General features: G+C 37.4%; 1 protein-coding gene across 5 annotated transcripts in view; it reads left to right on the top strand.

Moving 5' to 3' along the window:
• PARD3B (par-3 family cell polarity regulator beta) overlaps nt 1-14088 on the top strand; it is a 987000-nt gene that overhangs the window by 561511 nt on the left and 411401 nt on the right. For all 5 annotated transcript variants that reach the window (XM_072813099.1, XM_072813097.1, XM_072813100.1 and 2 more), the window contains exon 11: nt 6087-6272. In XM_072813099.1, coding sequence (XP_072669200.1) covers nt 6087-6272 — 186 coding nt within the window. The remainder of the gene's footprint in view (nt 1-6086; nt 6273-14088) is intronic.

The raw sequence follows: 14088 nt of genomic DNA, 5'->3' as shown, positions 1-14088 counted from the left end.
GACCTCACTAATAAATTGACATTTGAACAGAGAATTTAAGGAAGTGAGGGAAAGAGGGCTGTAGGAATCTAGGGGAGGGGCATTCAAAGCAAAGAGAAGGGGTGACGCAAAAGTCTTGAGGCAAAAGCATGAAGGATGAAGATCATACTGAAGAAAAGAAGAAAGACAATGCAGCAGATATAGGACAAGTAGTAGGAGAGATGAGCAGAGAGAAGGGTCAGGGCACACTCAGCTTATATAGAGGACATTGGCATTTTCTCTGAATGAGGTGGGAAGTCACTAGAAGGTTTTGACTATTTGTTTTGGTGGGACTGCTCTGACTGCTGTGTTGAGAAATAGCCTGAATAGGAAAAAAGTGGAAGCAGGCAGGCAGAAAGGAGACATTAGTATAGAGAGTGTCGGATGAGTAGCAGTGGTGGCTGGATGGTTAGAGAGATAGAATCTGGGTGTGTTTTAAAAGTAGAGCTGACAGGAGTTGCTGACAGGTTGGATATAGAGTGTGAGAGAAGAAGGAAGTCAACAGTGACATTGAGATCTCTTGCTTGAATGTCTGAAAGAATACAGTCGCCATTTACTTGTTCAGGAGGAACAGGTTTAAGGGATGATCTGTTTGGACCTGATAATTTCAAGGTAGAAATCCTAATAGGGTTACTTGTTCATTAGAGAATTAGTTATGTGAATCTAGTTTAGGGGAGAGAGATGGAAATAGAAATTTAGGACTCATAAGCACGTAAATGATATTTAAAACCATGAAATTAGGTGAAGTAACTGCAAAAACGAGGATGGGGAAGAAGGGACAAGATCAGATGCTTGATTCCTTGGACACTAGTATTTAAAGATTGATGTGATGGGAAAGAATCAGCAAATGGAATTGCAAAGTGAAGCAATTCACTGTGAAGTGGGAGGTGAACTAAATGTGAGTGATGTCCTGGGACCAAGAAAAGGAAGTTTTTCAAAAAGCAGAGCTTCATCAATTTGGTCTAATGCCCATGTAGATCAGGAAAGGTAGAAGATGACCATTGACCATCGGATTTAGTAACATGAAAGTCATTGGCGACTCTAAGAAAGATATAAATATACTACACACACATGCACATATATATGCATATATATATAGAACACATATATACACTTTATATTGTGTAGTTTTAAAGAATATATTATACATACTACTATAGGGTAATACATATTATATAGAATATGTGTATGTGTAAAAGTGTGTGTGTGTTAGTCTAAAGATGTGTTTACATCTTCCTATTTAGAAGTGCAATAATATAGCAGATGGTTCTTAAACCTTCATAAATTTCTTTCAGAAACATTTATCTTTTTATAATGATGGACAAATGTTTAGGAAATACAGAAAAATTATAAAGAAGGAAATTAATCCATACTGCAGTGCCAGTAGATAACCACGTTTATTTTTTTCTGTGCCGACATATACACATATGCAGATAGATGAGGCGAGGTTGTGGGGTAGGTAGGTAATAGATGGGGAGGTGTCTGAGGATGTATATATAGTGTCTGTGTTATATAAATGAAATGTACTGTACACATACACTATTATGCTTAATGTCATATTCTCACATCAGTAGAAGTCTTTATGTTAATACTATTTTATAGAAGTCAATGATTCTTAATAAATAAAGCACAAATCAGCATATATATATAAGCATAACTAACCTAACAAACATCACTTGATGGGCTAAATTTTTCTTCTGAGTTATATTAATAAAAGTCAGCATTCTGTATATGTACCGATAAATTCATTATTTATCACTTTTCTTACTCTGTTAATCCCCCACAGATCATATTTCAGCCTTTAGAAAATTAGCTGCCATATAACCAGAGACATAACTAAGTGCAGAGTTCCATGAATAACAAAGTGGTCAGTCACAAACCTATGAGCCTGAAACTTAGTCATTTGCAAGGGAACTTTTACTGCCCCCCTTTCTGGGACTTGGGAACATACCAGCAGGCAGCAGTGCAGTCTCAAATACCTCTCTGGACCCTACTTACCTTAAACTTGGCTGTACTTGGCAATTGTTAACTCAGGCCAGTTGTTATCAACTAGAAGTGATTTTGAGCCCAGGAGACATTTGGCAGTGTCTGAAGGCATTTGGGATTACCGTAACTGGGGAAGGAAGTACTACTGGCATCTAATAGGTAGTAGCCAAAGATTCTGCTGATTGTCCTGTACTACATAGGACAGCCCTCCGTAACAAAGAATTATCAGGCCCCAAATATCAGATTGAGAAAGCGTTAGTTATACACTCCGGGTATAGGGGATCCCTGGGTGGCTCAGTGGTTCGGCGCCTGTCTTTGGCCCAGGGCGCGATCCTGGAGTCTCGGGATCGAGTCCCGCATCGGGCTCCCGGCATGGAGCCTGCTTCTCCCTCTGCCTGTGTCTCTGCCTCTCTATCCCCTATCTCTGTCTCTATCTCCCTCTATCTGTGTCTATCATAAATAAATAAATCTTTAAAAAAAAATAAACTCCGGGTATAGGCTGACCCCGGGTGGGTGCTCGGGCATGTGGGCATCCATCCTGGGCCTGGCTCGAGGAACCTCATGGAGTTTGTATCTGGAGACATGGCCTCTCCAGTGGCAAAGAATAAGAAATGATTAAAAAAAAAAAAAAAGAGGAATGAAACTCACAAGATTTCCTTTCTTATGCCAGCCTTGTATCTGGATTTCTCCCCTCTCTGGATAACTGGAGTGGAAAAAGCAAGGAGTACTCCTGGCACAGTGTGGAAAGAGCTCTTGTCTGAAAGATAGGAAGCAAGGGAGGATCCAAAGCATAGCTGTTTCATTGCCTTTGGGCTCATCCTGTCCCTAAGGTCCTGCATTTGGGGCATTTAGGAGGCCTTAATACAACTCTTCTACAAAATGTTGTCTGGCAAGATTTGAGCTTAATTTTTAGAGTTCCTAGTTGAAGCAAGATTATTGGAGGAAGGCATTCAGCATATTGATTTTTTTTTGTACATTAGGTAAAGAGACATTTATTTCTAATAGAGGAAATGGCTATGTTAACTACTATAATGGCTTCCTTCACCATTGGGTGAATAGCAATAATAATTTGCTATTATTAGAATCCACTAATTATGGCTTGAGCCTGATATAGGATAAGAAAGATATAAAGCATAACTATATTTGAGTAGAGAATGTGAAATTGCATGATGTCTTACTATCATTGTGGGACTTGGTCTTGGAATTTCTTGTGACTAGACCAAGTCATAGTGGTTCACAGAGGTTGAGACATAGCATAGCAGTTAAGAGTCTGACACAGGAACCACACTGCCTGGACCTCACAAAGGTCCAACACTGTCAAGTCTTATGGAGTGTAAGCATGGTACTTCCCTTCTGTGCATTTCAGTCTCCTTATCTTTTAAATGGGCATGATAATATTCTTCATAGAGTTGTTATGAAGAGTATTAATATGTGTAAAGCACTTAAAACCATTGTAAGCCACTAGATTGTTTTTGTTTTTCTATTTCTGGCTGTAAAGTATCAGGGACTTAAAAGAGGAACCCTCTTGCACTGTTGGTAGGAATGCAAACTGATGCAGCCACTCTGGAAAATAGTATGGAGGTTCCTTACAAAGTTAAAAATAGAACTACACTATGATCCAGCAATTATACTACTAGGGATTTACCCAAAGAATTAGAAAATACTAATTCAAAGGGATAAATGTTTATAGCAGCTTTATCTACAGTAGCCAAATCGTAGAAACAGCCCAAATGTCCAACGACTGCTGAATGGTTGAAGAAGATATAGTACATATGTACAATGGAATATTAGGCACAAAAAAGAAAGAAGTCTTGCCATTTGCAATGACTTAAATGGAGCTAGAGGGTATTATGCTAAGTGAAATAAGTCAGAGAAAGACAAATGCCAAATGATTTTACTCATAAATAGAATCTAAGAAAACAAATGAGCAAAGGGAAAAGGAAACAGAGAGAGAGAGGGACAAACCAAGAAACAGACTCTTAACTATACAGAAAAAACTGATGGTTACTGGGCGGGGGCGGGGGGAGGTGAGTGTGGGGATGTGTGAAATAGATGACGGGGATTAAGGAGAGCACTTGTTATGATGAGCACTGGATGTTGTATGGAAGTGTTGAATCACTACACTGTTCCCTTGAAATTAATATATCACTGTACATTAACTGGAATTAAAATAAAAACTTAAAAAAATAAAATAACACATACACATAAATGAAAAGATAGCCATAACATCACTTCGTTTCTATTTTGTTTTTACCACACATGTAATAAATGAAAGGTGTTGGTACAAATAGTGATTGTCAATCTTAATTAAACATAGTTGCCAAAGAAATTAGATTTCATTACAGAATAAAGTGGTCTGAAGATATTACTCAAGCAAAATTTGCCCTTGTGTCATTTTGTCTCTGGTAGATAAAAAAGCCAGTGAAGCTTCTAGTCTTTCTCTAAAATGGTGTTCACAAACTTCTAGGAAGAACAGCTGTTCTTTAATTTGTTCTTTAATTCAGTGGAACTTTATTAGACTAAAATTAACCAAACCCCAGAGAGACCTGGAAACGTAAATGATTATCAAATGTTACGGATTCTAAATAGGACATTCTGGAAGACAAAGATGAAGGCTAACAATTTACATTTCATATTTAACTAAGGCATTCCCACAGAAAAAAAAAGACAGCTAATTTGAATCAAATAATGGGATGTTTCTTAGATAATAATATAATGAGTTACTTAAAAGAACTAGTAATGGGTTTATTAAATCAAGCAAAAAAGTTTCATTTCGTTAAAACCACCTATTGTCAAAAATTTTATAGCTAACTTCATTTACAATGAAATTAAATGAAGGAACTACTTCTTTCAAGGTAGACACTGGTTTTCTCTATTTTGGTAGGAGTTGAAAATACTAGGTCAGTGGGTCTGACTATGATCAGCCTCTTAATCCTGTTTTAATTATGGGTTCTTTGCTACTTCTGATTTTACAGTTGTTATTTGGTGACTGACATTCAGGCATTCACAGTAATTTTTAAAATATGCAATTTTACATAAGAGTCCCTCAAAGTGACCCTAAGATGAGAGTTTCTAGACATAATTACAGAGAGGAAGGAACTACCGACCTACAGTGAGTTGAAGGTTTCTAGGGCTATCTCATTTTCAAATTTTCCAGTTAAACACTGTGGCTGAGTTTCATGTTTCTGCTAGCTTGAGAGGGATGCAGAAGGGACACCTGGAAAGATTATCATGTGGAAAGCACTTTTCTGTTCTCGCTGCTGTATATTTGAAAATATCAGGGGCCAAATATGATTAACCTTATGCCTCTCTCTAGAAACTTGAACCCTAAGTGTGCCTGCTGCTTCCGTACTGTGTTACTCTGTATTTTTTTGAGAACAGCTGTGCTTGTGGCTAGGTGTCATTTGGCAAAGAGGACACAAATATTTGTCGTATCTTATCGTTTTTATTTAGGTTCAAAATCTGATTGCCAGTGAGTGATACTACCGAAGAAGCAAGCCTAAGGCATTAACTGGACAAAACGAAGTTTAATTCAACGATACTCATGTTAAATCACATTTCCCTAAATAATAATAAGATAACATTTTTTTTCAGTGCCTTGTATCCAATTGACAATCTTGATCAATAACATTGTTTCCATGGTAAATCATCTCTTTTCAATTATATAAGCCAAATATTTCCCCCTAATTTTAGCATGTTTCTGCACTAAGCCCTGTTTCTTCATCTGTAAAATGAAGACATTAAGATCACATTATCTCTCAGGTCTTTTCTGGTATCGAAGATCCCTTAAGTAATATCCAGCCTCTTTGGTTATTGAGACTGTTCTGCTGAATTTTCAAATATTAACAGGATGGCATGATTCCACCTAGCTAAAGGATCCTCTCTGGTGACCATGAGCAAATATGACTCCCAAGAATTCTTCAACCACCCATGGACACGGTGGTAGCCCCTTGTAGAAAGAGGAGACCAGCCTGTTAGAGGTCCAGTCATCCTGTCTTGCCAACTGCATCTGTGTTTGGCCATCTGGGTGTAAACGCTAATCTGCTTTCTTCTCTCCACCCTTTCCATGTGCACGTGAACAGAAAGGAGAACCTGACTGCTATGCACTCTCCTTGGAAACAACCGAGCAACTCACATTCGAGATCCCCCTGAATGACTCAGGTTCTGCTGGTCTTGGTGTGAGCTTAAAAGGGAACAAGTCTCGAGAATCTGGAACAGACTTGGGAATCTTTATCAAATCCATCATCCACGGAGGTGCTGCTTTTAAGGTCAGTAGGACTAATGTTTGCATGTCAGTGTGAAGGTGCTTGAGATGTGGCTGTTTGGTTGGAGACTGGGTGGAGAAAGTGTCTGAAGACCTGAGACCACGAGGTTCTCCTGCAGATGCAGCAAGGGTATGCGTGAACACATCTGAGCAACAGTTGTGTGTGTTCACACTCTCTGTGGTCAGTTTTATTTCCTGGACATTGTTCTCTAAAGCCATCATGATTAATATTCTTTCTCCCATTCCTTTTATTACTCTGTTAGGATTCCTCTGGATTTGTAACCTGACAGAGTTGAACCTAAAAATACACTCAGAAAAACAAAACTAAAAACAAGTCAACATGAAGGCAGCAAATAAGGAAATTGCTCTTGCAAGAATGAAGCTCAGTGGAGCCTGAGAGTGATCGTAGTATAAATTAAAGGTCATTGATCACATTATATGCACTTGGAGATAGCCATGGAGCTAGGAATGCATGCTTGCCTTTGAACTTGGAAGAGCTTATAGATTTCCAGGAAAAAAAGAGAATATGATTCTGCCTTTTTTACATTGGGGTGAGCAGTGTGATCATTGCTATGAACATAATGTAATGGTTAACTAGATTGCCTGGGTTCTAATCCAGCTTCATCCCCGTGTGCTCCAGCTAGCGCACCATTGCTAGCCATGTGGAATGTGGGCGAGGAACGTGACCTGCAGTGCTCTCCTTTCTTCATCTCTGGAGTGCACATAATAGGTCATACCTAATTCAAATGTCCTAAGGATTAAATTAACACACACACAGATTAAAACAGCAAAGTGATTAGAGAGGGAGGAAAACGTTTGTGCTTATTACCAGCCATCCTTCCCACCACCATCATGTCATGCCATGCCAAGTGACTTGAGTTTGAATCCTACCCAGACCACTCTCACTTGCTGTCGATGTGGGCAAGTTCCTTGCCTCAATATACCTCAGTTTCCTTATTTGTAAGATTAATAGACCCTACCTCCTGGTGTTCTTAGGAGGACTAAGAGAGATACTGTATGTGTATTACCCAGCACAGTGCCCATGATAAACTTTCAACAAATGTTAGCCATTTAAAACTAACCTGATGTTAATCACATGTGACTCCCACTAAACAAAAGCCAAAAAGGCCTATGTAGAGTTTACAGGAGCATCTCTGGTCCTAGAATCCTGGCTTTGTTGAAGCATTTATCTTTTCTCACTTATCATTCCATGTTTGTTTCAGACCTAGACACTGAGCTAATGCCTTTTTCCTTGGGAAATAAGAAATTCATTGTGGGTAGACAACTTTCTAATGTACTCTTTGGATCAGTTCATTTCTTTTTTTGCATAATAACTGATGACAGGATTTCAGTAACATGCATCAGTAGACCTTTCTTTATGCCCCTCACGGCTCTGCAGGACAGCTCAAGGGGCTGTGATTCAGGCTGCTGTGTCTCTGTCACGCCATACATCTATACGTATGAGTGTCCTCCAAGTACCTCACCTGCCTCCTGGACCAGCAGACTAGCTGGAGCATGTTTTTCTCATGCTCTGGGGTGGCAGAGGGCCAGCAGCAAAGAGTGAAACCTTTTAAATCCTAGGCACACAATCTTTCCACTCACACATATACACATGCACGTGTACAGGTGCGCCTCAACCAAAGCAGTCATGTGGGTGAATCCAAGGCCAAGGGGTGAAAAAAAACCCCACAGTCTGCCCATGATGAGGCTGTGGCAAAGGTGTGAATACAGAGAAAGGTGGCAAATTGGGGCCAATTGTTCAGTCTGTCAGACTCTCCAATCTGGCTCAGATATGTAGAACCAGGAGCAAAGGGAAAATAATGGTAGTAATGACAACAGCAGAGATTAGCCTTCATTGTGCTTAGTGCTTAATGTACGCTGGGTGCCGTGATAAGTACTTTAGGTGGATTCTCTAATTTTATTCTTCACATTTACACTGGATTGTTATCGTGTCATTCCATCAGAGGGAAATTGCAGATTATAACGGCCAGTGCCTCTCCTATAGTCACATAGCCAGGAATTGCTTAAACTAAGATTTGAACCCAGGCAGTCTGACTTCAGATCCTGAGCCACACTGCACTGCAATGAATCCTCCTTCATCTCATCCATTGATATTCCCAGAGATCAGGGACTGTTACCCTGGAGTTGTCTGGTATCATGCTTGTCATCCTTAGCCAAGCCATCTAAGCATGTGCTATGTTTAAGGATGAGTCTTGGTCATGTTTGTGGATACCAGATTGATATTATTCTTCTTATATTTAATGACAGTTCTGTTTGCAGAATTTATTCCAAATAAAATTGGAACTGAAATGATTTTTTGGAAATTAAAAGCAAACATCTTAGTTTTTTTATGGGCAATAACTTAAGCTCAAGCAGATATTGGAGAACAGGTTTAATATGTATATCCATGTTTGTGTAAGTGAACATCTCCTTACCTAAGCAGTTTCTAACAGTCCTATTTCTTGAAGAAAGATTTCACTTTCCATTTATGTAAATTTCTTTCCTGACACTGGTTTGCTGAGTCAGACAATCACACCACTAAAAACCACTGGACAGCATATTTATAGCTGATCTTAAACAGTAAGAGGCATCAATCATGAATTCAGCCTTATTGTGAATGTTAGTGTCCATTTGTCTTGTTTACTTTTTTGCCGTGTAGGAAACTAAGCTTAGCTCACAGGAAATCTGATTAACCAGAAAAAGAGAGAGAGGAAGAAAGTATCTTTCTCTTCTGCTGCTGCTGTGCCAATAATCTACTGTTACTCTTCAGAAAATTGCCACCTGTTCTGTGATTCAGGATTATGTCTTACAAAAATTGTTTTGAGACTTTGTTCCTGTCCCTGTTCAGAAGATGCAAATGTAACAGACTGCAGTGTCCCTGGGGCAAAGGGGAGATAAGCATGGGGAACATCCACTTTAGCATCTGGCCCTAGGTTTTTACGTAGAATCAACAAAATCAACAAAAGAGCACGATCTCTTTCTCCTGGCCCTTCATACCACTAATTGGTTCTCAAGGTGTTTTTCCCTTTGGGGAAGGTGGATTCTTGAACACTAAACTACTTTGAAAAGTATGACCAGATTCCTCCTGTGGATTCTGTAGGCTCTCTGCTCCTGGAGCTACTGTTGGTATAACCAAAGATAGGCTAGATGCAAAACCCCGAACCACTATGAGACTGTGATTGTAATTGAGAGCCTCTTTTCTCTCTCTCTCTCTCTCTCTCTCTCTCTCTCTCTCTCTCTCTCTCCCCTTTTACTTATCTCTTGGGCTACTGCTTTCTATCATTTCCTGTCTTGAGTTATTTCTAATGGAGATGTAAATCTCTATTTTGGAAATAAAAGCATCTCGGATATTCTAGGATTCCCTCTTGGAAGTGAATGCCTCTCACTCTAGGGGCAAACTGAACAATATTTGTACTCTGAATGGAGTTATCCAAATGCTTAATCTCAATATATTTATTTATTTATTTATTTATTTAAAGATTTTACTTATTTATTCATGAGAGACAGAGAGAGAGAGAGAGAGAGAGAGAGAGAGAGAGAGGCAGAGACACAGGCAGAGGGAGAAGCAGGCTTCAATCCTCATCCCGGGTCTCCAGGATCACACGCTGGGCCAAAGGTGGCGCTAAACTGCTGAGCCACCCAGGCTGCCCTCATTAATATTTCAATTCCAGTCTGCGTATCAAGAAGTAAATCCCAGAAATTCTTCCCTGCTTGTGTGAGGACACACTTGCCATTTCAGACCACGTCAGCCCACAAAGTTCTTTGCAGACCCTTCTAAAGCTTCACTTTGAGCTATGCTTTTCAGTGTACAAAGTGACCACTGACCTCAGTAGCCAAATACGAGTATTGATGCTAGTTTGCTTAAACAGTAACAGGCATTACATGTTTGTAGTTTCATTTTAGTTTCTGTCATCCTTACTAGACATTTGCTGCTGGAGTACCGTGTAATTGCTTCCAGAACCAGAATATGCTGGATATAAGTTTATGGGTTTAACTTCTTATGAACAAGAACTAAGTGTCATTATGAGGTTCTTGAGGATGCTTTTCTAAAATTTCAATTGTGTGATTGGAATTTAAAGTGAATATGGTGGTGTAGTTACTGTTAAATACAAGGGAATATTGTTTTTCTTGCAGTTAGAAAAAAGTACCTTGAGAAAAATACTCTCCTTTCCTCAAACCCACATAAAAATTAACTTTTCCTTTCCTCCAATAAAGCACTCACAAAGTCTTGACAATCAATTTGAAGACCTTCAATATTCTCATCCTCATTGGCTAAACATTTTGAGTTCTGAGATCAGTGGTTTTCTTTTGCTTTGATTTTCATTAATTACAGTAACTGAAATGTTTCAAGAGAAAATGCACTTTTATATCTATTAATTATAATAACTTAAGCTGCTTATTTCTCTTAGTTTTCTACCTTGAAAACCACTTTTAGGAAAAACTTAGCTATAATAGTGATATTGTTAAACAATTGAGATAGAATATTACTATGCTGTAGTAAGAATAAAATCTCATGGAGTCTGTTATATTAATTCTGAATGACATTTTTTATTTGAATATACAGACTTTGGGAGTAGAATATGTCCTACTGAAACCTTGAAATAATAAGGTAAAAATTAAAATTTTAAGGTAATTTTTGCTAAGGAAAAAAATGTCATGTATCAGATTATTTAAGGTCTCTAAAATGGAGAGAATGGATTTAAGAATAGCTGTTATTCTCTAGAAAATTAATTAGCCAGGTTTGTGCTTAATAAATACTACTTGATGATGATGAAATTAAATGAAAGAAAAATGCCTGACATAGCTAATTGCAAATGCATGCACTCAGAATATGAAATAGACATAATTTAAGTAATTTGATTCTGGTGTGCTTCAGAAATTTGGAATACTCCCTCTGAGAAATACAGAATTTCACAATCTACACTATTTAGTTTGAGGTAAAATAAAAAATATCTAATACAAGCAATCTCCCTATTTTAAAATGTGAATTTTTAGAGTGAGTATACACAGCTCTAGAATTTCTGGGAACACAGTGCTTGATCCTAAATCTTCCTTCATGTCTCTTCATAATCTCAAACAGTTAACAGTATCCAGGCTCCTCAACAAGAGTCCAGTAGGAGTTCCCAGAGTGAGTCATTTCCAACTCCATTTCTACTGGTATCTATAAATCATGTGGTTGATCTATAATTAATGAATTCAAGGGAAGATAAAAGGGACAGCTTTTAAGGAACTCCAATGTTAAATGATTTCTTCAACCACCCATTTTTCTTGAAATTGATAATGTTTTCTGCTGCTGGAAAATTCTAACAATTGTTACCAGCAGTCATGTCTTCCAGATTTTTACCTCTGACCAAAGGACTCCACGGGCCAAGGATGTCAGTAGCTTCATTGTAGGTCTTCAACTGTTAGAAGCCAAACTCTGACATTTCATCTTGACCACAAAAAGTATGATACATCTTATGAACATCTTTTTTTTTTTTTTTTTCATCTTATGAACATCTAAAAGCAGGAACTTTGCCTGGAAAAACTGATAATCACTGTGTATCCAATGAGAATTTTACCTTAAAAAATGAAATTATTTACTTAAACACGAGAAAATATTTATCAGTTGTTATGTAAATTATTTTAACTGTTTTCCTTTTATTAAGAAAGCCAGAAGTGTTGGCATATGTTAATTCAGATAGTCAGGCTCATCATTTAATGGGTTTTCTCCAGTTGCAACTATTTTATAAAGATGAACTGTAACATTATTTTTTAAAATCTTGCAATACCAGCATCAGTCGTTGCTTTTCTAGCTGATCTTTATCACTTACACATTTTTATTTCATACATGGAAATTCAAATAAGCAATCCATACCATGCCAGGTATAATTTTGGAAACCTACATCATATTGAAGTGTATTTTGGACTCCATGATTGTCTCTGTGAGCTGAAAGAAATTGTAAGAATTGGTAGCCTTAATCAAAAAGGAAATTACAATCTGAAAAGTTGTTATACTATGATGATACTTTGACTCTGAAAAGGTACCTTTCACCTGTAAAGCCATATTCACTTTATTATGGGTATTTATAGAATAGATATATGTTCTATATATATAGAAAGAATTAATTTATACTCATATATATTTATTATGTATTTACAATACTTATCACATATATTTATTCGTATATATATTCACATATATATGTATATTCATAACATGGTCCAAGCTTTGTTCTTGGCACTTTGCTTTGGACCCATTTTTCCAGTGACCAGACTTTAAGCAATTTTAGCACAAACCAGAGTATAATTCTTTTTTTGTTAATTAAATAAGATGATTTTAAGTTGAAAAGGCCTCTGGTTAGGCACTCATGACACAATCTCCTTAACTCCTATAAAACAACATATGCCTTAATAAGCTTTTTTTATCCAGTTTCCTAGGCCAACGTAAACCAGAAACAGAAAATCAGGAAGGAGATAGGAATATATGGAGAGGGAGCTGAAATGACAGGAAGCAGAAGTGTCAGATAAGCACAAAATGCTATTACGGCATTAGTAGGCCAGTGAATATTTGTGATAACTCTGTTGGTGCTTCTCAAGCTTTTTTGCTGAGGAATTCTAAGACTCGGTCGGGAATGACTAGAGTAGAGCCTATAATTGGGAGATATTTATGCCCTACATTTTTTTCCAGAGGGAGTTTAAAATGAAAGAATCATAATACATTTTGAAAGTATTAGGATGCTTTTGATTATATATATTCTGATGCTCTAAATAATATTCTTCAGTTATCTTTGGCAAAAACACTTTCAAATACCACAAATACAGAGTAAATGGTAGGTTGCTAAGACTTTACCAGTTCGCCACATCAAAATGGAGTGAAGTTTTTAAAACAATACTGAATTAAATGAGTAAATTTAAATTTAACAGTAGTTGAGGAAGTGGGCCAGTACACAGAAAGGAATCAAGCTTTTAGAAGTCTGAAGGTTCTGCGAACATGTGCTGGCATATTCAGGCCTGCCTGGGCTCATGTATCTCTCATAGTCACATTTTGTCTATAAACCATTTGTTCATTGTGGATGAAACTTACCCCAGGTCCAGAACACCCAAATGAAAGATTTTTCAAGTGACTTCATTTTAGCCTGAACTTCTTGAACATCTATAGTGAGTTTGCAATATACAGTAGCTTGGAGATAGGGAATTCAAAGCAATTCATTCCATAGTCTAAGAAGCTGGTGACATAAGAAGTTAAAAATATAAACAACTCTAGTATGATAAAGATGTGGTATATGAGCATTAAAGATCCTAATTGTTGAGATGATGGAGCAATTAATTCTGCCTATGAAGAAATCTATGAATGGAAGGCAGTTGCTGAGCCTTGTTCTGAAGGATAGATAAACATTCAGTGGAAGAGCAGGAATGCAAAGGACATTTTGGACAGAAGGAGAAATATGGACTATGTCTCCACAGTGTATACCCCAGAATACAATTTCTTGTCCTTGGAAAATAAAACTCTTACTTGGGGAGAATTGGTCCTGTTCATGTTGGTTGAAATTGCATTGGGACAGATGATGTAAAATGTTGATTAATGTAGGTAGATATTCTTCAGGACAAGAACTTACATGCTTCTGGTCTTATCAACTTTCTTGATTTTAAAAATTATACCTTAAAATCTTGATTTTTTTTTCTTTTCCTTTCACTGCTGTTGTTTTTCAACGAAGTCAAATGATTTCAATGTGGAATGCAGTTCTTTTTGAGCTTGGATTTTTTTTTTTTTTTTTTTTTTTTCAGAAATATGGTAGGCAGATGTTGTCATGGAATGATTTTAGGTCTTGTGAAGGATT

The sequence above is a fragment of the Canis lupus genome, chromosome 36 (genome assembly GCF_048164855.1).
Source record: "Canis lupus baileyi chromosome 36, mCanLup2.hap1, whole genome shotgun sequence".
Lineage (NCBI taxonomy): Eukaryota > Metazoa > Chordata > Mammalia > Carnivora > Canidae > Canis > Canis lupus.
Note: the sequence above shows the minus strand (reverse complement) of the source record. Positions and strands in the feature narration are given on the sequence as shown.